The 27,880-nt window shown below is 38.0% G+C and overlaps 1 protein-coding gene across 1 annotated transcript; it reads left to right on the top strand.

Annotated features, from left to right (window-relative positions):
- The first annotated feature begins 11,593 nt into the window (after nucleotides 1-11,593).
- On the top strand, nucleotides 11,594-16,541 carry LOC145787785 (uncharacterized). The gene is made up of 5 exons (XM_082599611.1): nucleotides 11,594-11,904; nucleotides 12,931-13,094; nucleotides 13,929-14,104; nucleotides 14,989-15,095; nucleotides 15,866-16,541. Exons 1-5 carry the CDS (start codon nucleotides 11,599-11,601, stop codon nucleotides 16,073-16,075), a joined length of 963 nt encoding a protein of 320 aa, XP_082455737.1. The 5' UTR covers nucleotides 11,594-11,598; the 3' UTR covers nucleotides 16,076-16,541.
- The last annotated feature ends 11,339 nt before the right edge of the window (nucleotides 16,542-27,880 follow it).

Here is a 27,880-nt window from a genome sequence, read left to right as displayed (position 1 = left end):
ACTTATAGTAGTATTAACGAGAACACTAAAGAAAAAAAATTGGTAAATATCCAGAAAAGCTCATAGACTAACGTTAACATAGTCTAGGATAATTAATTCCCAAGCTTGAGAATTGTAAGTGTTCTAGTACTGTGCAACTTGAAATCCCGTCTCAGTCGGTTGTATGAGCTTCTGGACAAAGACAAATATTCGAAGGACCTAACGATTGTTTACACGGTGTATTTCTTTTTTACAGCCGGCATAAAATTCATAGATTTCACCTGTTGCAAAAGATGGCGTTCACAAAGATGGCGTTCCAAAGTTCACAATTCTGGCCAATGGCGTTCACAAACGAAGGTGTCCTTTGAATCGGGAATATTATCCCTTGGGATACTGGCAAGCCATCTATCACGTTCCGGTTGGCATTTAGGCAGTTTAAACACTGCAACTTTATTTTCTTCACTATAATTTCCATTGTAGTTAAAGATACAGCACTTCTTAACCATATTTACAAGAGTACTAATATATCACAAACAATGCTTCACAACCTAAAACAAATCAAATATAAGATTGAATCAAATATAGACGTATAAGGACGTTAAATAGCCTATCCACCAAGGCTGTTCGAAACAAACATATTTCTAAATACGGGTACTTAGGGTGCATCCTGACTCATTACTAGTAAGATAACTGGGTTGCTCAAGGGTAGACCCTCCGCCCTAATAGCTCAAATGACGACCAGCAATTCAATTAGGCTATGCTGTTTCGAATCAAATCATCCATGAACGTAAAAACAATCATTGTATTACTATCGGAAAAGCAGCTTATCATGCAATAGCACTGGGGTTGGAACACTTTTTGACTGATGATTTCAATCTGTTTATTGCAAAAAGTTCCGAAATATGGATTAAGGGGAAGCCAAGAAAATGTAATTTGCTTTAAATCAAAATGAAACGATAAAAAAAAACTCCGGAAAAGACAAAAGTAAATTATTCGTTTTATGCCTCACAGAAACTGACAGGCCTATTTGAGATTCTCAAACTAGTAGCCTAGTCTAGTAGTTTTGTATGGTAGTTTCATACACTCAGCTGGTGACCTCAAGAACTGCTGACTTGTAGGAGACTCTCTCATTCATATAGGCGTCAGACGTGTTGGGTCAAATTTAGTCCGGCAGCTTATTAGGCCTACTGTTACGGCCAATCTCTGTACAAATCAAACGTCATATAAAACCGTTCAAGTCTACTGAATATTACGTCATGGAAATTCCTAAAGCATGAGCCAAAATTGCACCAGCGTTAATAAGACTTGTGTCAGACCTGTTTAAATCTGTTTGGACCTGTTTGGGCCTGTTTAAACATGAATGCATTGGTTCACTAGCTCGAACACCTGTTGAATGACTTCATAATTGTTTTTTATTATTGCGTCACAGTACTGCATACGTGAATTTGAGATATTGATATCTATTCTGGTCATTCGTAAAATGATTGCTTGAAAGTTGGCCGCTCATTTAACTGTTGGCTTAGTGCTTGCTAGCTGGACAAAAGTTCCGTCTTTTATCCAATTAATCTGTATTGTAGTGACAGTTTTTTTAGAGGTGTAGGCGTTACACCTATTTTCGATAGCCTCGGGCTAATTTTACTGGAATACACTGTTTGAATAGACGTTTCGAAAGTGTGTTTATTTTTGGGTCATTGCATGCAGACGAACGGATTTGGGAATCTTACGTTACAATTTTCCCACGAAGAGATTATGGTTTACCGCTGTGACCATAAAAAATAAAAGACGAGTTCTTGTTAGCTGGTGGGCCAAGAAATTAAAGCAAAAAAATAAAAGACGAAGTTGTTGGTTGGTAGGCTACAAAAGCAAAGAAATAATAAAAGAAGATCTTGTTGGTTGGTAGTCTAAAGAAGCAAAGAAAATTAAAGACATTTCTTCTCGGTAGGCAACTGAAGAACTTTAAGCTAAAAAGTAAAGACATTTCTTCTCAGTTTGGTACAGAAGAAAAATAACTTTGACATTTATTGGCAAGAAAGAAGATTAAAGGCAATCCATCTGTGCTTGAAGATTCAAGTGGAAGAATCCAAGCAAGTTTTGTGGACGTTTGGACTTCACATACTCGTACAGCTACGGTATCGTGCATTTAAATTCTTTTTGTATTTTTACGGTCTTGGCAGTTAAGTTTTTTATAACTACTGTAATTTGTGTGTTTGTGTAACTTAATTTTTTAATTGTTAAATTTAGCCCTAACATTTAATATGTCTACACTCGGTGGTGACAAGGACTCGACCGCCGTAGACTCGACTGAGTTTAAGCCTGATGATGTTCTTTGCGGTCGGGCAGGCCATTCTGGGGAGGGACCCATTAACGATGAGGCTAAGTCAGTTCGAGAGGCCCGGCATCTTAGACGGGATATTTTGACTCAAATTGGGGAACTTTCTGTAGCCCTAGGTTCTTTGAGTGATAAGCAGGAACTGTTAATTTTTCGATCTAACTTATCTACTTTAGAAGAGGAATTAAGGCATTTCCATGCTCTTTTGAGTAAAATTGTTAACTCTGCAATCTTGGCAGAACTTCGTGATAGGGTAGATCCCGAATTTAACTCGTTAAAAAATAACTTCGAACAAAAAGAAAGTGAGTTCTCAGATAGGTTGGATGCTGACATACATCCTGAGGATAGCGCCTCAAATGTAAGCACTAGGATGTCTGAGAGCTCGTCACGGATAGTTGCACAAATTAACCTACAGTTAAGACGAGAGGAGCTCCAGATCCAAGCTGAGGCCGAAGCAAGAGCTGCTGAGGCCATCGCAAGAGCAGAGGCCATACGAGCTGAGGCCGCACGAGCAGAGGCTGCCGCGAGAGCTGAGGCCGACGCGAGAGCTGCTGAGGCCGCACGAGCAGAGGCTGCCGCGAGAGCTGAGGCCGACGCGAGAGCTGCTGAGGCCGCACGAGCAGAGGCTGCCGCAAGAGTTGAGGCCGAAGCCGAAGCTAGAGCTGCTGAGTTCGCACTCAAAGACGCTCAGTTGAGGGCCGAACAACGTAAAGAGGCAGTTTTAGCTGAATATCGTTCTGAGTTGGGCTCCCGGCGTAGCTCTAGGAAGGGCTTTTCTAGGCATTCCAGAAGTGAACATCAATCGCAGTTTAGTTTACCTAACCTTTTCCAGACGCCTGTTCAATCTGTAAGTGGACCAGTGCGATCCACACGTTTTCCAGCTGTTTCAGGAGGTCTCGGGGCCGCGGCTAAGGGTCTTCCGAAGGACCTAGTGCCAAGGCCTGCGAATTTTAGCCGAACTCTTCCCCCAGAGCGTACAGGTCACGGGGCCGCCATTAGCAGTAATGCTTTGCCCCCTTCAAAGTTTTCTGCGCCGCTAGTTGTTGATCGCCCAGCTACACGTAATTTGGGTGGTTGTGAGAGGCGTATCGTGTCTCCTGATTTTAACGTGTTTGAGGATCGTGATCGGGCTGTGCATGGGACTGAGCCCACTCAGCCCCTTAAGGGATATAGCTTGTCTTCTCCCGCTAAATCGAGTTCTCAACAGCAGGATTGCTTTTTTGAATACCAAAATAGTAGGACGTTCTTCGATAAGGCGGCCTTGATTGGTTACGATGGTAATAATATGCCATTTGTCTTCTTTAAAAATCGTGTTATGGCCTTGATGGCAGCTTCGCCCTTTAAGGGAACTCGTTTGACTTTGTTGCAAGCAGCTTGTGTTAGAACAGCTGCACAAACGATTGCTAATTTGGTTTCCGACACTCCTGGCTTGTCAGAGGAAGACAGGATAGAAATGTCATTAGCTCGCTTGTCTCAACGTTTTGGAGTTCGTGGAGGTCTTTTCGCAGAACCGGAAATTAGAAAGTATCGCTATGGTAGCAAATTGACTTCGACTTCTTCCAGTGATCTGAAAGAGTTTAAAGATGAATTGTCGCAGTGTCTGCTTTACGCGCAAGCTTATGGTCAGCGTGATAAATTAGAAGGACGTTTTGTTCTGGATTTGGCTAAGCGACTCCCGTTTGACGCTAAGCAGCGTTATCTTGACTTTTTAGGTGATCAGTATGGTAGCACTGAGGAACCTACTTTTCAGAGTTTGTTTGATTTTGTAGTACGGGAGGAAACGCGCAAGTCGACTGATTTTAGCATTATGCTAATGGGCGATTCTGGTGAGTCGCAGCAATTTAAAAAGTTTGGCAAAGGAAAATTGCCTTCATGTCCGGTTAGGCAGACGTCCGTAAAACCCCATCATAATGTGATTTCAGGGAGTTCGCAGTACTCGACTGTTGTTGGCGCACCGCGCGGTGGTGAAGCCAGACGTAAAAACCTACCGGCATGCATTTGTTGTTCGTCACGTGGTCAAGTTGAATATCATTTTTTGTCTAATTGTAAAGAATTTTTGCGCTTGACACCTAAAGATCGGAGAGATGTCATTGTGAAAGCTGGCAAATGCTTGAATTGTTTGCGCCAGCATATGGTTAGGGATTGCGTTCATGCAAATAACTGTCGTAAGTGTGGGCCTAACAACGATAGGAAACACTATTTTCTTCTGCATGATTTTTATGTGACGTCACGTGATTCTCTGGATTCGGTTGGGAAAGATGATGCTCGTGCCAGAGTTCCTGTGCGTAATGTTAAGATTGGAAATGTTAAAGCAGCCTTTAACCGCGTTACTGCTGCTCGTGTTTTGAATCCAATGACTGGCAAATCGAAGTTGGTGTATTGTCAGCATGATCCTGGTTCGCAGTTGACCTTTGTTTCGAGTGACTTGGTGTGCGAACTTGGTCTTAAACCGTATGATAAAGCGTCGTTTAAAATAGATACTCTGGCTGGTCAGAAACCTACTTGTGCTGACCTTGTTAAACTCAACATCCAGTCGTTAGAGACTGATGAACTGTTTTGTGATATAACCTCGGTGGTTAACCCAGCTTGGGCTGACGATGTTAAAACTTTACCTCATAAACAAGATTTAAGTGGTTTCCGTCATTTTTATGACGTGAATATGTTTCATTTGAATGATTGTAGTACTGTAGATGTACTGATTGGCAACGACAACGCTTATTTGATGTGTGCAAAAGAAGAGCGTGTTGGTGACAATCGTAGTGAACCGCATGCTTTGCTCACTCCTCTCGGTTGGTTGGCTTGTGGTGGTAAGTCACCCTTAGTTGAAAGCGTTGCTAAAGTGTGCAGAGTGCAGACGTCTTCAGAGTCGGATGTCATCTCTGGCTTTCAGCGTAAAATTGAGTCTCGTGATATGGAAATAGCAGACCTGAATAAAGTCATTCAGGATTTGACTTTGCAAAATGAAACCTGTGAATTGTCTCGCAATGACATTTTGGCTAGAGAACTTGTCGAACCGAATATTGAGTTGAAAGATGGTCGATTTGAGATACCTGTTCCGTTGAAGGAAGATATTGATTTACCTAACAATTTTGTGTTGGCGTCAGATAGAGCTGCTGATTTAAAGAAGAAGGCTTTAAAACAATCTGAATTCCGAGGAACTTGTGTAAATGATGTAATGTCTTCTTGTCCTGAATTGTCTGACTTGTTAAACCCTCTGGCAGATGTCTTGGCTAGATTTCGGCTTGAAAGATTTGGTTTCATGGCTGATGTGACCAAATACTTTTTTCACATTTTGGACTCTTCAATTCGTAAGCCCAATTTTATTGAACTGCTTACGTACACAGGCAGTGCCGTTCGGATCGTGAACGAACGCCCTTTGGTACCTTTGAGTGACGACCCTAGGGATTTTACTGTCATCACCCCTGCCTCACTTTTGACCCCATACTTAGACCCATACTGTGCTGTTGGGCAACCACATGATCGTGACCAATTAAGAAGGGATTATCGGTTCAATTTGTCACTTTCTCAGCAGTTTTGGAATAAATGGATCGATTTTTACTTGCCAGGTCTTCAGGGCCGGAAAAAATGGCTAAAAATGGCCGAGAATTTGGAGCCTGGTCAACTTGTAGTGGTAGGTTCTCTCCAAGACATTGGTAAACGTGGGAAGTATCAACTTGGGAGGGTGCATGAGGTAGTTCCACAAATTAGGAAAGGGAAGCCTGTGGTTCGTAGAGCCAAAGTTGCCGTCTGCAACTATGATGAGAGTACGGGGAAAGTGAAAGTAGACTACGTGTTGAGGGATATTTCGTGCCTCGCCCCCGTAAAGAACACCTAAGTGTTAGGGTTTGAGCCTGGTTTTGTCTGCGGTGGCCGATACTTGTCTGAGCCCAGAACAGTCGGTTATTATCGCAATAATTTATTGTATATAGCGTCATTTTAGCGTGTACCTATGGTACCAATTTCATGTATCGTCGCGTATTCTTATTGCTGTTCATTCTTTGCATGCCCTTTGTATTTGCGTATTAACTTAACGTGAGTGACTCAAACAATTTGTGTATCATGTGTTTTATTCATTGGCTCACGATTGTCCTTCAATTCTTTTTTAGTTATGCCATGTTAGACTGTCATAACTAGGGGCCGCTATGTTACGGCCAATCTCTGTACAAATCAAACGTCATATAAAACCGTTCAAGTCTACTGAATATTACGTCATGGAAATTCCTAAAGCATGAGCCAAAATTGCACCAGCGTTAATAAGACTTGTGTCAGACCTGTTTAAATCTGTTTGGACCTGTTTGGGCCTGTTTAAACATGAATGCATTGGTTCACTAGCTCGAACACCTGTTGAATGACTTCATAATTGTTTTTTATTATTGCGTCACAGTACTGCATACGTGAATTTGAGATATTGATATCTATTCTGGTCATTCGTAAAATGATTGCTTGAAAGTTGGCCGCTCATTTAACTGTTGGCTTAGTGCTTGCTAGCTGGACAAAAGTTCCGTCTTTTATCCAATTAATCTGTATTGTAGTGACAGTTTTTTTAGAGGTGTAGGCGTTACACCTATTTTCGATAGCCTCGGGCTAATTTTACTGGAATACACTGTTTGAATAGACGTTTCGAAAGTGTGTTTATTTTTGGGTCATTGCATGCAGACGAACGGATTTGGGAATCTTACGTTACAATTTTCCCACGAAGAGATTATGGTTTACCGCTGTGACCACCTACGTTCTGAGATTCTCCAGTTTTTCACTATCGTTTCAAACGCACAACCAAATGAAATTGCTTGGATTTTGAAACGATTAAAAAACATATTTTGAAATACCAAAACAAATCAAAGTAGGCTATTTCTATTTCAAATATCGATCTATCTCATCCTTATGCTGATATAGGACACCGATAAATCACATTCCTACCAAGTTTAGAGTTGTAACTTAAGTAGGCTACTGTACCGGTAGTCATTAAACTAAAATAATTCCTGACTACCCTGAACTAAACGTACTGCAAAATGGAAGCATCTGTAGAGAATTTTAATTGAAGACAATGGCACTATGACGTCACTATCTGCCCCCAGTTTTAACAATCCCATTGTACGTTGTCATGGCCTCTATATAGTCCGTCTTGGTGTCAGGCAATAAGTTTAAGACAATGAAGTTACTTTATTTCTGATCTATATAAGTTTTGTATAACGAATCACTGGAATTAGCTATATAAAAGGTCATTGCAATTTTTCACAGCTGTGGATATTGCGGTGTTTCCATGGACTGCACGAGTAAGCTGCAGACTATGGATACTGAACAGTTGTAGAGCGGTCACACCCTGCTATATGAAAGGTCATTTGAATTATAAAGCATATGACACACAAGTTCTTACTCATTTTAAAAGATAAAGCACCAGAATTGCGTAAAATCGTAGTAGAATCATGCTTACAGCAAACAGCTATGAAAAATTGATCAACACAAGCAATAAGAATGCGAAAAATCATTGATACTGATGAAACTAAAGGGAAAAAGGAAGTCGACGAGGCTTTTCACACATCTCGTTAATGACATCCTCAACATTTGTGACTTGTGACTTGAATTTTTCTTTTAAAAATTTCTATTAGTTCCGTTTCTTCCCTGTAGTCCCGGGTTTCTTCTAGGCTACTAGTACAGTATGTCGAATCTAGTGGTGTAGCCAGGAATTTTGAAAGAGGGGTAGGGTTGACGGCCGGCAAATGCAAAATGCAAATAAATATTATTATACATATTAAGCAAAGCCAAACCATTTAATCGGTTTTCAGAGGTTGAATTTCTTAAATAAGTTTTAAATCTTCGAAGAGCGGAAAAAGATCTCTCATTGGTGCATTATTCTCAATATCGTGACGTCACACGCGTGCCAAAGGGGGGTTGAAACTCCCAACCCCCTCCCCTTTGGCTACGCCACTGTTCAAATCAAATGGCTTTGTAGTCACGTCTCATCTCAGCTAACCTGTGGTCTGATATTAGCTTGAAATACAACTACTCGGTATCCGATGTGGATAACTGTAGGCCTATGCACTATGCAGTTTTAAAGTTGTATGCGTAGCTACATCACTGCGTTCAGTGCGTTGATGCAAATGCCTAAAACCGACTTTAGCGGAGCCTAACCCAAATTTCGTAAATACTGCACGTAAAAGGTTTTGATGATAATATTAAAACATCAGCCACATGCAGGTTAGGCTACATCATAAGTAAACATAAAATGTACAGCCACATGAAAGTAAAATTTGTATTGACTCACTTCTTAAATATAGCGCATTTCTTAAAAAAAAAACGATCAAGGCAAAAGCATGCAGGTTGCATTGTTCAAGCAGTGTTGCAAAGTTATTTCTCGGCTTGGTTAGTTTTGAATCTTAATTCTCGGACTGACAAACTCTTTTATAGATTATTTTTAGCAGTTCCACATGTAAACAGTGATGAATTTACAGGCGAATGAAGCAGTTTTCTACCCCCTTCCTAGTCAGTTTACGCACTTACAGTGCTTTAATACATCGAGCCTACTCTATTCAATAAAATGATCTCATCTCGTTAAATACAGTAGATTCCATGTATTGAAGTAAGCGTGAAAAACCGACTTGGGGCTCCAAATGGGAGCATGAGGTGGCTATTTTTCTTTCATGTGGCTTTTGGAAATATGCATATTTGTGTTAGTATTACAGATAAAAATTATATTGAACGCATTGTTACACAGGCAGCTTGTTTGGTGCTAAAAAAAATTTATCAACCAAGTAATAATCAGACACTCACATACAGTACACAGAACTTGACAATAATAACCTATGTCATCACGAATTTCCAAAATGGACCCGCTAATAAATTTGGCTTGAGCTCCCCAAACCTAAATTCATCACTGCTTGTAGAGGCTTTGAACCACTGACGCAGGACCGGTTACCGAGATTGACAAAGGGAAGTTTTCATAGTTGTTGTAGTTGTCTGTGAGTTATTTTATCTACTAGGTGTTGCTGAATGGAAAGCAGTCCTGAAATGCCTTGCTCAAACGCACAGGCACACCCTGAGAGCCGAAGTATTGCACATTTTGTACGTAATGATATCAGTTTATACGTCCCAAATTGTGAAGACCTCTCACCTCTGGGTTGAAATGAAAAATTCTCAAGACAACGTAGTCGTGGGTGTCATCTTCAAGCACCCTGAACAAAATATTCAAAAATTTTAAGGCCGCGTAGTGTCAACTAGCTTATTGCCAAAATTGAAAAAACTAAGTCAAAATGTATCATTTGGTAGAAACATTGACTTTGCGCAAGAAATGAAAACTTATTTTGATTTACTTGCAGCCATACGTTGTAATTTCTTGATAAACAACGTGACCAGATTGTTTAAAATTAGTGAACTATTTTTATTGGACCATATTGAGGCTCACTAATATTTAAAACTGGTTGATGTTTTTGATCATGCCAATTTTGTGCATTTATTGACTCTTTTCAAGCATACAAATCAACAGGTTATGTTGTTATCCGCTGATAAGTGTCTGATAGGTAGCCTACTTACAAAACTTAAAACCTAGATATCAGGAACTGTGATTTATGGATTTTAAGTCAATTCGTCGCAATCAGTTGCTATGCAAAGAAATAACTTATTAAGCCAACAGGCACGTTTATGAATCTCGACATAGCTATCATCTGGGTGTTTCCGATGCCGTCACCAAGACCTACATTTTAGCGACTGAACGTTTCATAACGTTGAATAAAGCGCAGAATATTTTTGTTTTGTTTGTGATTTCATCAAAAGGTCGATCAAACCACAGTGCCAACGTGCACTGCTAGACTGCTCTCAATGCCAACCACACTGAAATTAGCCAAGTAAATAACTGGTTGTGGACATGATTTCTCTGCAGTGATTTTTGCGTCGCGCAATGTCGGATCAATGTGCAAATATTGAGTTTGAGTTGGTGCGGTCCACATGTGCGCTGTTTGCTCTCCATTGATGCGAAACAGCGGTTAACTATGAGAAGTTTTGGTTTGATCAGAAAGATGGCCTTCGCAGTTGGGCAAAGTACATCTCAGATTGTTGTTACGTCTGCTGTCAAGTTTAAGTGATCTTAAATGAGCTAATAAAGGCAATATGACTTTCTAGGGCCAGTCAATAGGGATGAGCAATCTCTAGTTTGGTTATTTGGATTTTGTTTGCACTAGACCAGGTTGTCAATATACAGCATATGGTACATAAATGGCCATAAAGCAACATTGCTACAGCCTATAGGCCTAACGCACACCGTACTGTGTAGCATAGTCTGCTGGTTTGCAATGTTTTAAACCAGTCAAGGTAGGCTAGTAAGTAGTAACCAAACGTAAGCTGATAATTTTTGTTTTCTAACGAAGTTTAAAGGAATATAGAGAGCCGGTAGCTTGGAAAACGTGTTTCACAACAGTAATCAAACAGCAGCCAATTCATTAAAAACAAAAATGTGATGAGAAAAGAAATACATTAATTTGACGTCTGTAAACAGTGGCGTACGCAGAAGGGAGGCATTGGGCTATGCTCTCCCTCTTCAAAAAAGTTGATTTTTTTAAGGTTGTTGTGATTGTGTAGTGCAAACATGTCATTGTTCAAGACTGGTCTTGAGTTGCAGGGCTGTATTAGCCGCCCCTCGTACTTCTCGGAAAGGGGACACGACTCTTTAGGAGCCCGCTCATTTCAGTTGGTTTAATTTTATTTTTTTGACTATTGAAAATGTTGTAAATATTGATATTCAATAGCTTAAATCACGCAAGGCCCTATTTAACAGTATATGCGACGTCGTGTGTTATATCACTTTTTGTTAATACAAAATATAGCCAAACGAGTAAACTAGTTGCTGTAAACTAAAAAAATATCATCAACGCAAGCTGATTAGTGATTAATCTTACACAATATGACTTACTGGTTGTAATTAGCAAATGGGCGTTTTTTCAATTCGTTTTCGTTTCGATTGAAAAATAATTTCGACTGGCTCCCCCCTTTGAGAAAATCCTGCGTACGCTACTGTCTGTAAACATTGAATTGATGTAGCAAAGACCTGTTTTGGGAAGCATATACAGTAGGCTTTAGTGGCAACTATTAAAAGTGCCAGTAATTAGCAGTCTAGTTCAGATTGTTTTCGATTTGAATGGTTAATTTTAACCGTCTTTGTCTTTGCAATGTTGAAAATTACAGGAGCGATTTTGCAATCTGCTCTCTGCAGCCTACCAAAGTCTACTATTTAAATTTTAGAACACCAGCTTTCAGCACAGGCTAGCTTTTTATTTTGCTTGTATTTTCAGCTATCGTACAACATGACGACTTGCCGTTCTGATTCTTACATATATTCCTTTTCGGCGTTGGTCGGAAGTATTTGTATATTTATTATTCTTTTAAAAATTCTGATTGCATTGCGCAAGCTTTTTCTTCGGGAAGGCTACAATATGGGAAAGAGATATGGTTCGGGTACTTGGGCACTGGTGACAGCACCTACTTCTGCGACTGGAAGTGGATTTGCGGTGGAGTTGGCAAAACGAGGTTTTAATATTATCCTGGTCGGAAGAGACATTGAAAAACTGAACAAAATGCGGGATTTGCTCATTTTGCGTCACAATGCAAAAGTATGATGTACCGTAGTTGCTTTTTTCAATCCAATGGGCACTTAAACTTTTGCATGGTGTGTTACCCACTTAAGCATTAGCCTATAATGGTTTAGTGAGCTACGTAATTTGTTTTAGCTTTGCTTTTATTGTATAGCTTTGGTATTGCGTCATTGCTTAGCTTATCTAAGATAAGCCAATGCATTTATCATGTGTATTTAACTAACGTTTTTTTCTGCAATATTTTGTGGAGTAGGTTACAGCCATACTGAGGGATTTCTATCGGCGTTTTTAATACCTTTTAGCTGATATTGCAACTTAAAATAGCAAGTCTTCGACCCCTACAAACTGGTAAACGTTGCCCAAACTTCATTGTATGCAGTAGGTTACGTTAGACTGGTGGACCCTGATATTTCAGGATGAAGACCAGGCTTCATTGAAGCAAAATGGAGAGTGAGAGGTGACGTTAGTCATACAAACATTTAACATTAATTTTCTGACAAGAAATTCAGATTGATTCTAAAGTGGCTTGTTGGTATTTACAACTTCGCATCGAATTTAAAGTTACCTGACTAATATTAACAACTCGCTAACAATAAAGAAAAGTTACATATACAGTAGTCTAATTTCATTTGAATCAAGCAAAGCACAATGAAAGTCACTGATACAGTTTTGTATCTCGAAAATGTTGCCCTACGGCAATAACTGTTGTTTGGTGATCTGATTGTAATGTTATCTGAACGTTTTTTAAAGCCGTGGTTTTCGTTTCTTAAACGAGAACAATTCAGTTTTAAAAAAATATGTTAGATTTCTGGAAATCATTTGAAATTAATACAAATGCATCAATAAACTATCATAGGCAGATGAAATCAGCAGTGCAAGGTGATGCAACGATAGCTCTGCTTGCAACACATAAAAACGAAGCCCGTTCGTTTGTCTCAATATCGCCATAAATAGAGAGCGAAGCCCAAAAACAACATCTTGCGTCATAATAATTCATGATGCCATCAGGATGGCAACAATGAACATTTCTTGTGTTTTTTCCAGGTAAGAATTATCGTTGCTGACTTCAGAAACGCTCTCGATATAAGCTTTTACACTGAAATACTTCGTCAAGTAGAGGACCTTGACGTTTCCATCATAGTACAAGCGGTTGGAATGGCCGCTCTTTCAAGAAAGTTTCACTTGCAGTCTGCCGAAAGGAACCGACAGTAAGTTAGTTTCAGGTAACAATTCTAAAGGAAACACGACAAGACGACTTAGGAAACGTATTGATTTTTGATTTTCTACTTTTTTTTACATTGATTTGCACACGGCTAAAGGTTTGTGTCAGTTATGCTATCGCAGCTGGAATATGCTGGTAACTTTTCTGATATCGTAGCTGCCTCGTTTTTAACGCAAACGTTAAACTAAGAAAGGTAGTTTTAGCTTTTAGTCTAATTCATTACTTTTGGCCATCTTTTTTTTCAGCAATTATACCTATCCAACATATTATACTTTGCATGTAAGTAAAGGATGTTCTTTTAAAGAAGGCCAATCTGCTTGCTGAAGTCTAATATTCAACGCACAGCTTTCTGCCGATAGCCAAGAACTACCTCTTCCTACTATTGTATTTCAAATGTGAAGAAAAAAAATTGTCAATCAAATCTGGTTATTTGATAGTCATCCCTGGTCAATATTATGCAGCCTACATTTTTTTATGCTTATATTACAAGCATCCAGAGAGGCGATAGAATCGCTCAGCGGATTAAGCTTTCGCTTTCATAGCATAAGTTCCTAGTTCGACCCCGGCTCAAGCTGGCTGTTTAAAGAACATCCTTCACCTCTTCACAAGGTGAAATGTCTTCGGTGTGAGAAGTTACTAAAAGAAAAATAACTGAGAAAAAAACAACTACCTACTTAATGCCAAAGGCCTGGGATAATGTGAACCGTATATTGCCCGGACTGCCGGTGTCAATTATAAGACCGGGTTTGTCTTTTTTATATATCAGTGTTTATTGTAGCCTAAAAGACATTTTGTGCTGAATTTTATCTTTACTGTTCAGATGTCTTATCGTTAATATGTTTGCGCAAGTTTTGCTCAGTCAACATTTGATCCCACGATTGCAACTTCGCTATCACAAAAGTGCTATCATCAACATTAGCGGGGAAAATGCAAATCAACCCATCCCTGGGATGGCAATATCTTCTGGGGCAAAAGCATTTGTCCGTCAATTTTCAGGTAAAATTTGTTATTTTATTATTCGTCACTGAGGTGTCCAGAGCAAAAACGATGGTACCAGCTGCAATTAGCAATATACCAGCACGTCAATGAACGGGAAACGTTGGTAAAGCTTTGAAAGATTTACAATGTACCTGAAGAGTTGTCGCGGTAGTACGGAATATGTTTGTAGCTAAGCCATTAAATTCAATTCTATATTCCAAGAACGTAACTGAAGGGACAACCACCATGGAAGAGTAATACATTTTTGTGTGTTTACATCACTGCTAAGCCGTAAATAGCAAAAGCAGCTGAAAAAAAATTGATGGACTACATCGTTTACTGTAGCTTACTACAGATTCTTGTAACTTCTTAAGCCTATAGCCTGTTGGTAGTTTATAGCCTTATATGTAGCGGTTGTAGCCTGTTGGTAGTCTATAACATCATCATCATCATCATCATCATAATCCATCGTCGGTTTGTTCCCCACTAGTGGGGGTGGCCGATTGTTTCCGCGCAGCAATTGTTTTAATCCCTTTTCTCCATTTCACCCTGTCCCTTGCATCTTCCTCCTTCAGTCCGACTTTTTTAAACTCATCCTTCACTTGTTGTTTCCACGTTCTTCTTGGACGACCGCGTTTCCTCTTCCCATCCACCTTTAGATCTAGTGCCTTTCTAAGAAAACTTCCTTCCTCCCTCCTTATCACATGTCCATACCATCTTACTCCATTTGCCCTTGCCAGTTGGTCTATGGTCTCTCTCATCTCTAGCATATCCAACAATTCTTCAGTCCTTTTTTCCCTTCTCGTTTTCACCCCACACATTGCTCTCACCATTGACCTTTATATAGCCTTATATATAACCAGTTGGTAAACTCAATATACAATTAATGTAACTTTCTTTAGTTGCTGCTTCATTTGAATACGAAGATAAAATCGACGTCATGACCGTTCAGCCATTAGGTGTCAAGAAGCCGTCTTCAACACCATCTGAAAAATCGGAAAGCTTTTTTGTATGTACAATATGCTTGTTCAACTATACTTAGCTTAAGATTTTGCAGTGTTTTATTGAAAAGAAAATGAAGTAGTCGTGAGCTCAACCAGTGTCTAGATAAATTGCACACTAGCATAAGCTGTAGGATTAAAAAGACGAACAAATATTTCTTACTTAGTAACCTAGATGGTATAAAGTACATGCTACATCAGAAAACGTAAAGACACGTAGATTAATTTTGAAGCGATTCAAGTTTACTTTGTTAAACTTAATAGGCTACTATTGTACTTGTTATCACACACACTGAAATGATTGTTTAATTGAAATAGTTATAGCAGGAGACACATCAGAACATCTTATTTAAACAGTTGCTTAAAATTAATGTTTTTGTTTATAAAACAGCGTTATTAATTAAAAAAAAATAAAATAAAATTACGTTTAATTTCTTTTGACAAATTAGTTTTATTTTTTATGTTGTATTTGAATTAGACTTAAGGTGGTCCATATTACAATCACACATGAAAATTAAAAACAAAACAAATGCTAAACTCCGAAGAGCAGAGTCATGATGTAGCCTACCATACCTACAAAGATTGATAGTAACAGTCCGTTCGCATTAGTTCATAAATCTATTGGTTGGAAGATAACTGACAACGTGTTACAAACTGATATAACTTTTTACGAATGAGAGCTTGAAAAGTTGTGCTATTGTTATCAACAAAAGCAGAGTATGGTGGTAGTATCAACAATATATACCTTTTTCTTAAGGCGACATTTCATTGTTTCCAGGTGATAGAGTCAGAAAAATTCGCAAGTGCATGTTTGAAACAATTGGGGCACGAAAGGTCCACCAGTGGTCATTGGATACACCAGATGCAATCATGGTTTTATTCCTTGTTTCCAGAAGAATTGAAGTTGAAATTCTGGACTAAGATTCTTCTTCCACAACAGCTAAAGGCTTCATTGCCTACTGCAAACATTGCAAGCAAATCTAAGTGAAGCGGCAATGCTTTGTCACTTTTGAAATAGAATGTAGTATTTTTAGTTACTTTAGCACCATATGAGACGCGTTTTGTAGCTTACAATACGTTCGGCACGTTTTAACTCCATCGCAGAGTGGACGACTGAGATCAATAAATCTCGACAAAGATCAGGCTTGAAAGATTTTGTATATCTTGAAAACAAACGCATAGCCATCACATTCCTTTGTGTTTTACTCAGATACTGAAAATTACTAGCCTATGTTTTAAGTTTTAAACGCACTACTGCACATTTACGAAATAAACTCGTATTTATGAAATACTGCCATACCTTGTAATATATTTTGTTTCTTGGTCGAAAGTGCTAATCCTCTTGCTAGGAGAAGACGTGTATGCTAAAACCGTTAGAGTAAGTTATAAAACGGAGTACCGTAAGAGGAAATGACTTTGTTTTTCTGTCATTCAACCAACATTTTAAGTGGGTTCCCAACCGGGGGTACTCGTACCCCTTCGGGGTACGAGATTAAACAACAAGAGGTACGAAGATCCTTGGGCCACAGAAAAGCTTTTCAAACACATTTCACAGTACAGTTTTATTTTGAAATTGTAAATTATATTATGCCATTACCGTCTTTACTTTGAAAAAAGCAATTATGTGCAAATAATTGTTATTTTGTAGGCCAAGAGGCATTGTCTTATAACAATGGGTTCTTTTACTTGCTGCTGCTGAAAATGAAAACCTTGCTAATTTTCCTTGATCAAATTGCAAATAACTCTTTGCTGCAAAATTTCAAAAACGAAATTATTTCCCATTTAACCCTTTGCTTTTCAACGTTTTTTTGGAAGTTAACTGCTCAAGGGGGGGCCGGTTTTGGATCAAATTCAATCAGCTGTTACGAGTTATCCGCTGATGCTATTTCAACAGAAGTTGCACTGGTGTGAAAGCAAATCATTTGTCTATAAGTTTGAAAACTCATTATTTTAAAATTTTATATGTTAAACTTGATATTTCAATTTTTGCAAAGGTACCCAAAAACGACAATTTTGATTTAACCCTTTGCTTTTCAACGTTTTTTTGGAAGTTAACTGCTCAAGGGGGGGCCGTTTTTGGATCAAATTCAATCAGCTGTTACGTGTTATCCGCTGATGCTATTTCAACAGAAGTTGCACTGGTGTGAAAGCAAATCATTTGTCTATAAGTTTGAAAACTCATTATTTTAAAATTTTATATGTTAAACTTGATATTTCAATTTTTGCAAAGGTACCCAAAAACGACAATTTTGATTTAACTTGCCGCCTTTAATTAACCGTGCTAATCCGATTTCATGCAAACTTCTAAATAACAAAGAGCTCGATCGAACGCACGAAGTGTGTGTGCGGTGTGCCGAATCATTGCATTGATTAGAATTTACGACTTGCGAGCAAATCTTATTGTAAGCTACTCACTGATTCTAAAATAGTTACAATCAGAGTAATATTGTTACACGAATTTGAAAAAAACAAAACTGCGTTTGTTGTCTTACATTTTTATCCTAAACTAATGCATTCCGAAACTCATGGCTAGCTTCTAGTTTTATGGAACCAAATTTCTCATAAGTAACACCTTAGCCTGCTTGAATAGCTGTTTACATCTTCGTTTGTGTATTTTAGGTCTACAATTGAGTCTGTAGTATGAATATTTTTAGTAGAGAGAAGACAATTGAACAAGTTGTTGAAATAATCTGAAATTTCTAAGTTCAAATTAGGTGCTTTTGAAATTGTGGATTTGTGTCAAGTCGCATCACAAATATCATGCAGGCCACAGCATAAGTCATTTCGCTTACGGGTGTTTATAAACATGACTCATAAATTACATCCACAAAAAATACAGCATTTACATCAACAAAGCTAAGTTCGAAGCTCACTTTTTATTGAAGATTGTGTCAATCAATTTGAAAATACATTTTTAGTCAGCCAGCGTCGAAATAATGCAACAGCGAATTGAGGAACATGCGTAAACAAAAGAAATGTGAAACAACCCACAGTCAGCAAACCTACATAAATTTAACGTTTACAAATGTTGAATCAATGTAAAAGGACTGGATTGCTGACTGGGTCCTTATTGTTTGAAGCACTAAAAATACGCGTAAAAGCGACAACGTCAGCAAGGCAGTGATTATGTTTCTGGCCAAAAAAAAATAACGTTTGACTTCAAAGATAAAAATGATTATAACGAAGCTTCAAAGTTTATCGTAAAACATTTTACTGAGATACAATAAACATAATCATTTTGTGCCAGATTGTGAGAAGACTTCCTAGATTCTTTGCAACCATTTGCATGATTGCAAATTATTTTCTATAACTTTACATTGCTAAAAATGGCTTCTTTGTTGAAACAACGTGGCTACAATTCTATAAAAAATTCTTAGGCCTACTACATTGAAGTAATGAATTTTTTTTTTGTGATTTTGCTGATGACGTTTTACAATATCCGAGAAGTAAAAAATAATAATGATGAATTATTTTACAAAACCGTGGTTTGCAAGTGCTTCACAAAAAATTGTTTTACGTCTAAATTTACTATTAGACGTAAAACGTTTGTAAAAGAAAATTGTCGGTTTACGTATTTATAATGTTTATTGCGCTGTTATCGAATTATAAACTGCCTGTAAGCTATTGTCTACCTTTGTGGTTGCCGGCCAGCTTAGAGCAGCATGCAAACTAAGCGTTTATGGTATTTACATCGTGTTATGATTCTCGAAAATTTCCCACAAGGTCTTTATTTTTATCGTGATATTTTGTGCCTCTTCTGTCCTAAACTTAAAGTTATTGTGCAGCACTATCCACATCGGTTTTTAGACTCAGTCTTCATTGAAAATTTTTTGTGTGGTGCATCATTTCAAGTAGTGTCTTCCCCTAAACTGTTACACAAATCGCCCAGAACCAGGTTGATTATTATGTATCTTACAGCAGTTGAGAGCCCGTTATTGTATGTGTGGAATTATTACTGTAGATGTCTGACTAAATTCATGCCAAAGTCGAGCAAATTCTGCTTTCGGGATCCTTGCCGTTATTTACTGTATTTTTTGTTGATAAGTTTAGGCAGCATTTTTCCAAGATAAATGAAGACATCGGTATTGTTCGTCACTTAGATTTAGTTTTCTCAGCATTATTTATTCATTCTTTGATCCACTAGTTTGTCCCACTTTTGGTATAATCGGATCGTTTATAAATGGCGGGTCTTCACAATAGCCGGCCTCTTATACATTGGCGCAACGTATTCAGATGTTGAATCAATGATGAAGAAAGCTGATTTGTTGTTTGTCTTATGTGACGCCTAAATTTATGCCTCGTCTACAGTACAAAATATTTTGTAATGTACATTGTACATTTTGTTTGTAGGCCTACATTACAAAATATTTTGTAATGTAGATGAGGCATTATCATCTTTATTTTGCGCTCTTTGGAACAAAACACAGTGCACTGTGAAACAAAAATACAGGACATAACAACAAGTAGGCGACATAAAGCAGTGAAGGGACGCCATCGAGTTAGCTGCTACGTGTAAATGGAGCCTATCTCATAATTTTGAGTGTATCTCACAATTACTGTTTGCAAAAACGCTATTTCTCAGGCTTCTCCCAAAAGCATTTGCAGTGATACATTTCCTCAATTGCAAGTTTTGTCAATGAGAGCATTTCCATAGAACGTTTATTTCGAAACCAGGTTTTCGTGTCTTTATCCAAGAGAAGATTTCTTATTGTAACGTTTTTTATTCGTCAATGAATATTATCTGCTTGAAACAACTGTTTTGAATAGTTTGTGGCCTCCATAGCCTACTATTTTGATCGTGGATTGCTATTCTTCTTTGTAGAGCTGATAACGCAAAAAAGCTTGCTATTATTGTTTCTAATTAACAGCTTTGCGATCACTGGCTTTTCTTTGTAGCATAAGAAATAACGCGCTTTGTATTATTGAGGTCAAACCAAACAAAAGAAAGCAAGAGGATGCTTCTCTCTGCTCGCGCATATCGATGCACGAAGCAATTATGAGCTTATGGCTTGTCATCGCAATGTAATCCATTTCACGCTTTGCTGGAAGTTAGCTAGAAATAGCAAAAATTCACCAAAATCTTGAATTTACAAGAAAACTACACAACTTTTAGCATCAAATTTAATATCATCAGATCCGCCTGGCAATTTTAGGAAAAGTCAAGAAAAACCAAGTGCATGGCGTTACTGTGCTTCAAATAATTAAAGGAAATATGAGGGGGGGGCCAAATCTGGCCTCCCTTTGAGGAGCAAAGTGTTAACTTGCCGCCTTTAATTAACCGTGCTAATCCGATTTCATGCAAACTTTTAAATAACAAAGAGCTCGATCGAACGCACGAAGTGTGTGTGCGGTGTGCCGAATCATTGCATTGATTAGAATTTACGACTTGCGAGCAAATCTTATTGTAAGCTACTCACTGATTCTAAAATAGTTACAATCAGAGTAATATTGTTACACGAATTTGAAAAAAACAAAACTGTGTTTGTTGTCTTACATTTTTATCCTAAACTAATGCATTCCGAAACTCATGGCTAGCTTCTAGTTTTATGGAACCAAATTTCTCATAAGTAACACCTTAGCCTGCTTGAATAGCTGTTTACATCTTCGTTTGTGTATTTTAGGTCTACAATTGAGTTTGTAGTATGAATATTTTTAGTAGAGAGTAGACAATTGAACAAGTTGTTGAAATAATCTGAAATTTCTAAGTTCAAATTAGGTGCTTTTGAAATTGTGGATTTGTGTCAAGTCGCATCACAAATATCATGCAGGCCACATCATAAGTCACTTCGCTTACGGGTGTTTATAAACATGACTCATAAATTACATCCACAAAAAATACAGCATTTACATCAACAAAGCTAAGTTCGAAGCTCACTTTTTATTGAAGATTGTGTCAATCAATTTGAAAATACATTTTTAGTCAGCCAGCGTCGAAATAATGCAACAGCGAATTGAGGAACATGCGTAAACAAAGGAAATGTGAAATAACCCACAGTCAGCAAATCTACATAAATTTAACGTTTACAAATGTTGAATCAATGTAAAAGGACTGGATTGCTGACTGGGTCCTTATTGTTTGAAGCACTAAAAATACGCGTAAAAGCGACAACGTCAGCAAGGCAGTGATTATGTTTCTGGCCAAAAAAAAAATAACGTTTGACTTCAAAGATAAAAATGATTATAACGAAGCTTCAAAGTTTGTCGTAAAACATTTTACTGAGATACAATAAACATAATCATTTTGTGCCAGATTGTGAGAAGACTTCCTAGATTCTTTCCAACCATTTGCATGATTGCAAATTATTTTCTATAACTTTACATTGCTAAAAATGGCTTCTTTGTTGAAACAACGTGGCTACAATTCTATAAAAAATTCTTAGGCCTACTACATTGAAGGAATGAAATTTTTTTTGTGATTTTGCTGATGACGTTTTACAATATCCGAGAAGTAAAAAATAATAATGATGAATTATTTTACAAAACCGTGGTTTGCAAGTGCTTCACAAAAAATTGTTGGGGGAAAATTTACTATTAGACGTAAAACGTTTGTAAAAGAAAATTGTCGGTTTACGTATTTATAATGTTTATTGCGCTGTTATCGAATTATAAACTGCCTGTAGGCTATTGTCTACCTTTGTGGTTGCCGGCCAGCTTAGAGCAGCATGCAAACTAAGCGTTTATGGTATTTGCATCGTGTTATGATTCTCGAAAATTTCCCACAAGGTCTTTATTTTTATCGTGATATTTTGTGCCTCTTCTGTCCTAAACTTGAAGTTATTGTGCAGCACTATCCACATCGGTTTTTAGACTCAGTCTTCATTGAAAATCTTTTGTGTGGTGCATCATTTCAAGTAGTGTCTTCCCCTAAACTGTTACACAAATCGCCCAGAACCAGGTTGATTATTATGTATCTTACAGCAGTTGAGAGCCCGTTATTGTATGTGTGGAATTATTACTGTAGATGTCTGACTAAATTCATGCCAAAGTCGAGCAAATTCTGCTTTCGGGATCCTTGCCGTTATTTACTGTATTTTTTGTTGATAAGTTTAGGCAGCATTTTTCCAAGATAAATGAAGACATCGGTATTGTTCGTCACCTAGATTTAGTTTTCTCAGCATTATTTATTCATTCTTTGATCCACTAGTTTGTCCCACTTTTGGTATAATCGGATCGTTTATAAATGGTGGGTCTTCACAATAGCCGGCCTCTTATACATTGGCGCAACGTATTCAGATGTTGAATCAATGATGAAGAAAGCTGATTTGTTGTTTGTCTTATGTGACGCCTAAATTTATGCCTCGTCTACAGTACAAAATATTTTGTAATGTACATTGTGTACATTGTACATTTTGTTTGTAGGCCTACATTACAAAATATTTTGTAATGTAGATGAGGCATTATCATCTTTATTTTGCGCTCTTTGGAACAAAACACAGTGCACTGTGAAACAAAAATACAGGACATAACAACAAGTAGGCGAGATAAAGCAGTGAAGGGACGCCATCGAGTTAGCTGCTACGTGTAAATGGAGCCTATCTCATAATTTTGAGTGTATCTCACAATTACTGTTTGCAAAAACGCTATTTCTCCGGCTTCTCCCAAAAGCATTTGCAGTGATACATTTCCTCAATTGCAAGTTTTGTCAATGAGAGCATTTCCATAGAACGTTTATTTCGAAACCAGGTTTTCGTGTCTTTATCCAAGAGAAGATTTCTTATTGTAACGTTTTTTATTCGTCAATGAATATTATCTGCTTGAAACAACTGTTTTGAATAGTTTGTGGCCTCCATAGCCTACTATTTTGATCGTAGATTGCTATTCTTCTTTGTAGAGCTGATAACGCAAAAAAGCTTGCTATTATTGTTTCTAATTAACAGCTTTGCGATCACTGGCTTTTCTTTGTAGCATAAGAAATAACGCGCTTTGTATTATTGAGGTCAAACCAAACAAAAGAAAGCAAGAGGGTGCTTCTCTCTGCTCGCGCATATCGATGCACGAAGCAATTATGAGCTTATGGCTTGTCATCGCAATGTAATCCATTTCACGCTTTGCTGGAAGTTAGCTAGAAATAGCAAAAATTCACCAAAATCTTGAATTTACAAGAAAACTACACAACTTTTAGCATCAAATTTAATATCATCAGATCCGCCTGGCAATTTTAGGAAAAGTCAAGAAAAACCAAGTGCATGGCGTTACTGTGCTTCAAATAATTAAAGGAAATATGAGGGGGGGGCCAAATCTGGCCTCCCTTTGAGGAGCAAAGTGTTAAAAATGCTAGTTGATTCTTTCGATGATTACTTTTTTGCTGGTGAATTGAATTGTTTCCAGCATTGGATTATAAATCCATTTCTTTTTGATTTAACAAAAATTTGAAGAAAAACATCATTGAAATGAAAAGCTGTCAAAATTGAAACTGCTATTTGACAAATCAAAGTTAGAAGATTTTTGGCGTGTTGCTATGAAAGCCTTCCCAAGTCTTGCTATGGACGCCATGACAGTGTTAATACCCTTCTCAACAACTTATTACTGTGAAAGTGGCTTTTCGACCATGATGTTTATCAAGAATAGGTACAGAAGTCGTCTGCAACTGGAAGATGATATACGTGCTGCCTCGAGTAAAATCGAACCATCGTTTGAGCGAATTTTATCAATGAAGCAGCAACAAATATCTCACTGAGAAGTGATAAACAAAATAACTGACATTTAATTTCTTTTGGTAACTTTTGCATTTTTGTGTAAAATATCGGTTTAACGTTTGATTGAGCTATAAAAGCAATTTAATTTGGCAATATATAGTTATATTCCTGAAAAATTCAATTAGAATTTTTTTGGGGATACGAAGAATGCTCTGACCTGACAAAGGGGTACGAGCAGCAAAAAAGGTTGAGAACCCCTGCTATAAGCAACGTATTTACAATACATCCAAAATGTAAAGTGACATAGGCCACGGGAGAATTTTTGCGGAGTAGGTAATGAAAAAAAACAAGCGTTTTATCATTTAGATCACGGGTCGGCAACCTTCAGCATTGAAAGAGCCATTTGGTCTCGTCCAGGGGCGCCGGAAGCGGGGGGGCAGGGGGGGCGGCCGCCCCCCTGCCCTCAATTTTTTGCTGATGGAAGGGCAGGGGGGGCAAAGGTTCCTTTTTTAATTTATGTGTAAGCTACTGCACATTTTGCAATATAACAATTTCTGCTATTTGCTTTTAGCCTAATTATAATCATTCATTTTTGCCTCAAAATAATATATAGCCTACGGCACAAAATTTTGCAACAGAGTACAGGCCTTAAAACTCGTTTTTTTTTCGGCAGCCATCGTAGCCTACCGGGAGCTCCTTCTCGGCGGCCAAATCTGCGTGCTTGGAGGTCAAAATAAAAATAACGATAGCACAAGTAAATAGAATTAAACTTGAAATAATGCAAAAATGATCATTTAGCGTTGTTGAAGTCTGGGCCTGGGCGACGTCCTACAATAGAATCGTTGCACCACGCAATAACTGCTTTATCGGGATTGTAATCCAATACAGCGGGACTATCTAACCACTCGCATGAGTGTCTCCAATGTGGCTAATTTTAAAGAAGTTCGCCACTCCCCTAGAATTCTCTTTAGCAACGAAAAATAACGTTCGACATGTGTTGACGATGACGGCAAGGTAATAAAATAAGTATTTCAGTGATGTGAAAGACATTACTAAAAGAAGCATAATTTTTGGAAAATATGATCAAAAAATGTTTTCTCCTCGGATGTCAACTAACCTAGTTCTCCTTTCTAATTAACCTAGTTCGCCTTTTTAATGTCCGACAACATCGAATCGACATAAAAACGAAAATATTGCCAGCCGATGTAAATTAGCACTTCGGATTAAGACTTTGTTAAAATAAACGTCGGGAATTACAAACAAGACTTAAAGCGCTGGTGATCGCAGATGGATATATTCCATCAATAACAAATATTCCTGCACAATGCAACAGTGGCGATTATGACGCGCTGACCTAATTTTGCGTCACTCTTTGATACTACATATTTTCGACAGTTAATCCACGATCATTCTATTGCGAAATTAAAGAATTGGCTAGAAGAGACCGGCGGCCAAACTTGGCCGATTGAAGAGGTAGCACCAGCGGTCATTCAAGCGCTAAAGGCTTGACAGTAGGTGATTTAAGGCTTGACAGTAGGTGATATCAGGGGCGTATCCTCAATGGAAGCAAGGGAAGCATTGCTTCCCCTGTCAAAATTGAAAAAAGAGAAGCTGATATTTTTCAGTAAAACGATTTCGTAATTTCTTTACCTAAATGCGATTTAGAACGGTTTTTAACTCATGCCCCCGTATGATATTAACTCGGTTTTAATTTAAAAAAAGTTGGAAGCCAACGGAAGCGAAGATTCGTATTGCATCCGTTGCTCTCGTTTTTGCAATAAGAAGAAACAAGTTTGAAAGAAAGGAAAAAAGCAGCGCAAAGTTTTCGCAATTTACGTTTCTTTTAACTAATCACTGGAAGCGATTTGAAAATTGCTTCCAGTCGCGGGGTTGCCAGATTAGCCAAATTCAGCGAATTAGTTTTTTTTTAAATAACTTTTCAAAATGCACAATAATCAATATTTCTCTAATATTGTAACCTTACCAGATGAAACCATATTCAAAATTGTTCAATACAGGTTCTATACTTGTTTAATACTCGTAATGTGGCGGATCAAAACTCATCCGCTACTTTTTTAGGCTAACTTGCTATTTTTTGGGCTACTTTCAGAATTATTTTTGCTACAATTTATTAAAATCCACTACAAGTTATAAAATATATATGTAAATTTTATTATTTTTGATAGAAACAGGTAAATATATCCATTTGGCTTTTTTTGTCTAATATTTTCCTTGTTTTGGCCTTTTCTTTGTATTATTTTGGCTTTAAGACTTTTTCATAGTCTGGCAACTTTGCTCTGTTGGAAGTTGTGCCAGTGAGCTATGTAATGAGAAAATCTAGGGCACTGCTATGGTTATAATATCGGCCTTGTAAGCAAAAGTTTGAGCCAAATGTTGGCTTTACACTGTTATCCTGGCTGGATAGACTTTGGAATAAGACAGGATATGTGAGGTCTAAGCTAGACTTGACTTTGTAGCTGAGTTTTTAGTGTTCTCTAATTATAGTCGCATTTTTGCCCTTTGCCCGTTCGTGTGTAAGAGCTACCTTTAATAAGTTAATAGCTGTTTATCTGCTAATAAATTTCATACAAAAATTACCCTAAAAGTGTTTCCAGAAAGCAGTATAATTCATTATTTGAGTGTAATTTTGCAAAATTTTTCCGGGGGAGCATGCCCCCGGACCCCCCTAGAAAACACGTGCCTTCGGCACGCTCTATTCCCCCACGAGTTTTATTGCTTCCCTTGCTCAACCAACCAGGATACGCCACTGGGTGATATCATTATAACATAGCATGATGCCCTTCTTTGTATACCGGACACTTGTAGGCTATCATTACTCAATAGTGAGCTGATAGATGAGCATTGTCGCTATATCTTATCTTAAAACTTGAAAAAAAATTGGCCTGTTAGTAAACAAAAGTGCCCTTTTTTCGTAATCTTGCCCCCCCAGTCAAAAATCGTTCCGGCGCCCCTGGTCTCGTCTCCATCAAACTAAAACCTGCTCTGAGCCGCACCATCTAATTGACTGCTTACAGCAAAAACCTAACGCTTATAGGAAAGTCTTTTGTTCGAGTTATTCGGCCGCACCCTGTAGAACTGATTTATAGTTATTATTTCAACAGCTGTCAACTCTTAACATGACTGGGAAACACAACTAATCGATTCATGGTCACCACAATGGTTTAATTGTGACACGAACTAATACAAAAAAGTATCACGTGAGCCAGAGCGAAAAGATAAAATAGCCACATGCGGCTCCAGAGCCACAGGTTGCCGACCGCTGATTTAGAACGTGTTATTCACATATGTTTGTTGATCGTCCCCTTCAAAATATTACACAAAAACAAAATAATACTCTTAAATAAGCCAAGTTTTCCTTAAACTTTTATCACAATTTAGAGCTAAAATATGCTCAGAATGCACCAAATCAAATGTATTTTTTCTCACGTAGACCACCCGCTGTTGTATTCGCCTTCGGCGGATACGTGGCCAGGCTTCGCCCGTCTGCAGCACCCCTATTTCTAGGATTCACCATCCGCCACTGTACGCAACGACGTCAAATAAGTAACAAGTCGAACTGAAGTTAAAACAAACTTGCTTTAAGGTGAAAAAATTTATTGTTTTGAAAGCTTGCTCGTAGTTAGACCTACCTGCTCGCACGTGTTGGAATTTTCATGATCTATCTACAAACAACAAATTTTTGCAGATTTTGTATAACAATTTATTATTAATAGCAATAAAGCAGAACGATTGTCGTCTGATTTCAAAAGCGGTAATAAAGTCATTTTAATCGTAAAGCAGGTCTAACCTTAGGGTACGAATCACTGGCTACTAATTTAAAGTAGGCTACTGTAATTTCGCGCTGCTACCTTTAGTCAATGACCATATAGCCTCGTGGCAGAATGCTTACTGTAAAAATGTAGAGCTCAGCGCATTTATATAACGACAACACAGAGTTTTCTAAAGTACCATTGGCATGGACTAAGAATGGCAAAAACTTTTTTTTTTTTTCCCAAATGTAGCTGCGAGAACATAAGCGTGTGGCAAAGGCAGCTTGCTGCTTAAACGATCCTTGGAGGGCGTAGGCTATACGGACTGTGACACGTATCTAACTTTTACTTGAAGCATTCAACAAATGTAATGGCATCGAAACTGAA

This window comes from Aplidium turbinatum, chromosome 18 (assembly GCF_918807975.1).
Source record: "Aplidium turbinatum chromosome 18, kaAplTurb1.1, whole genome shotgun sequence".
Lineage (NCBI taxonomy): Eukaryota > Metazoa > Chordata > Ascidiacea > Aplousobranchia > Polyclinidae > Aplidium > Aplidium turbinatum.
The sequence above is the reverse complement of the archived record's forward strand: the minus strand, read 5'-3'. Positions and strand labels throughout refer to the sequence as shown.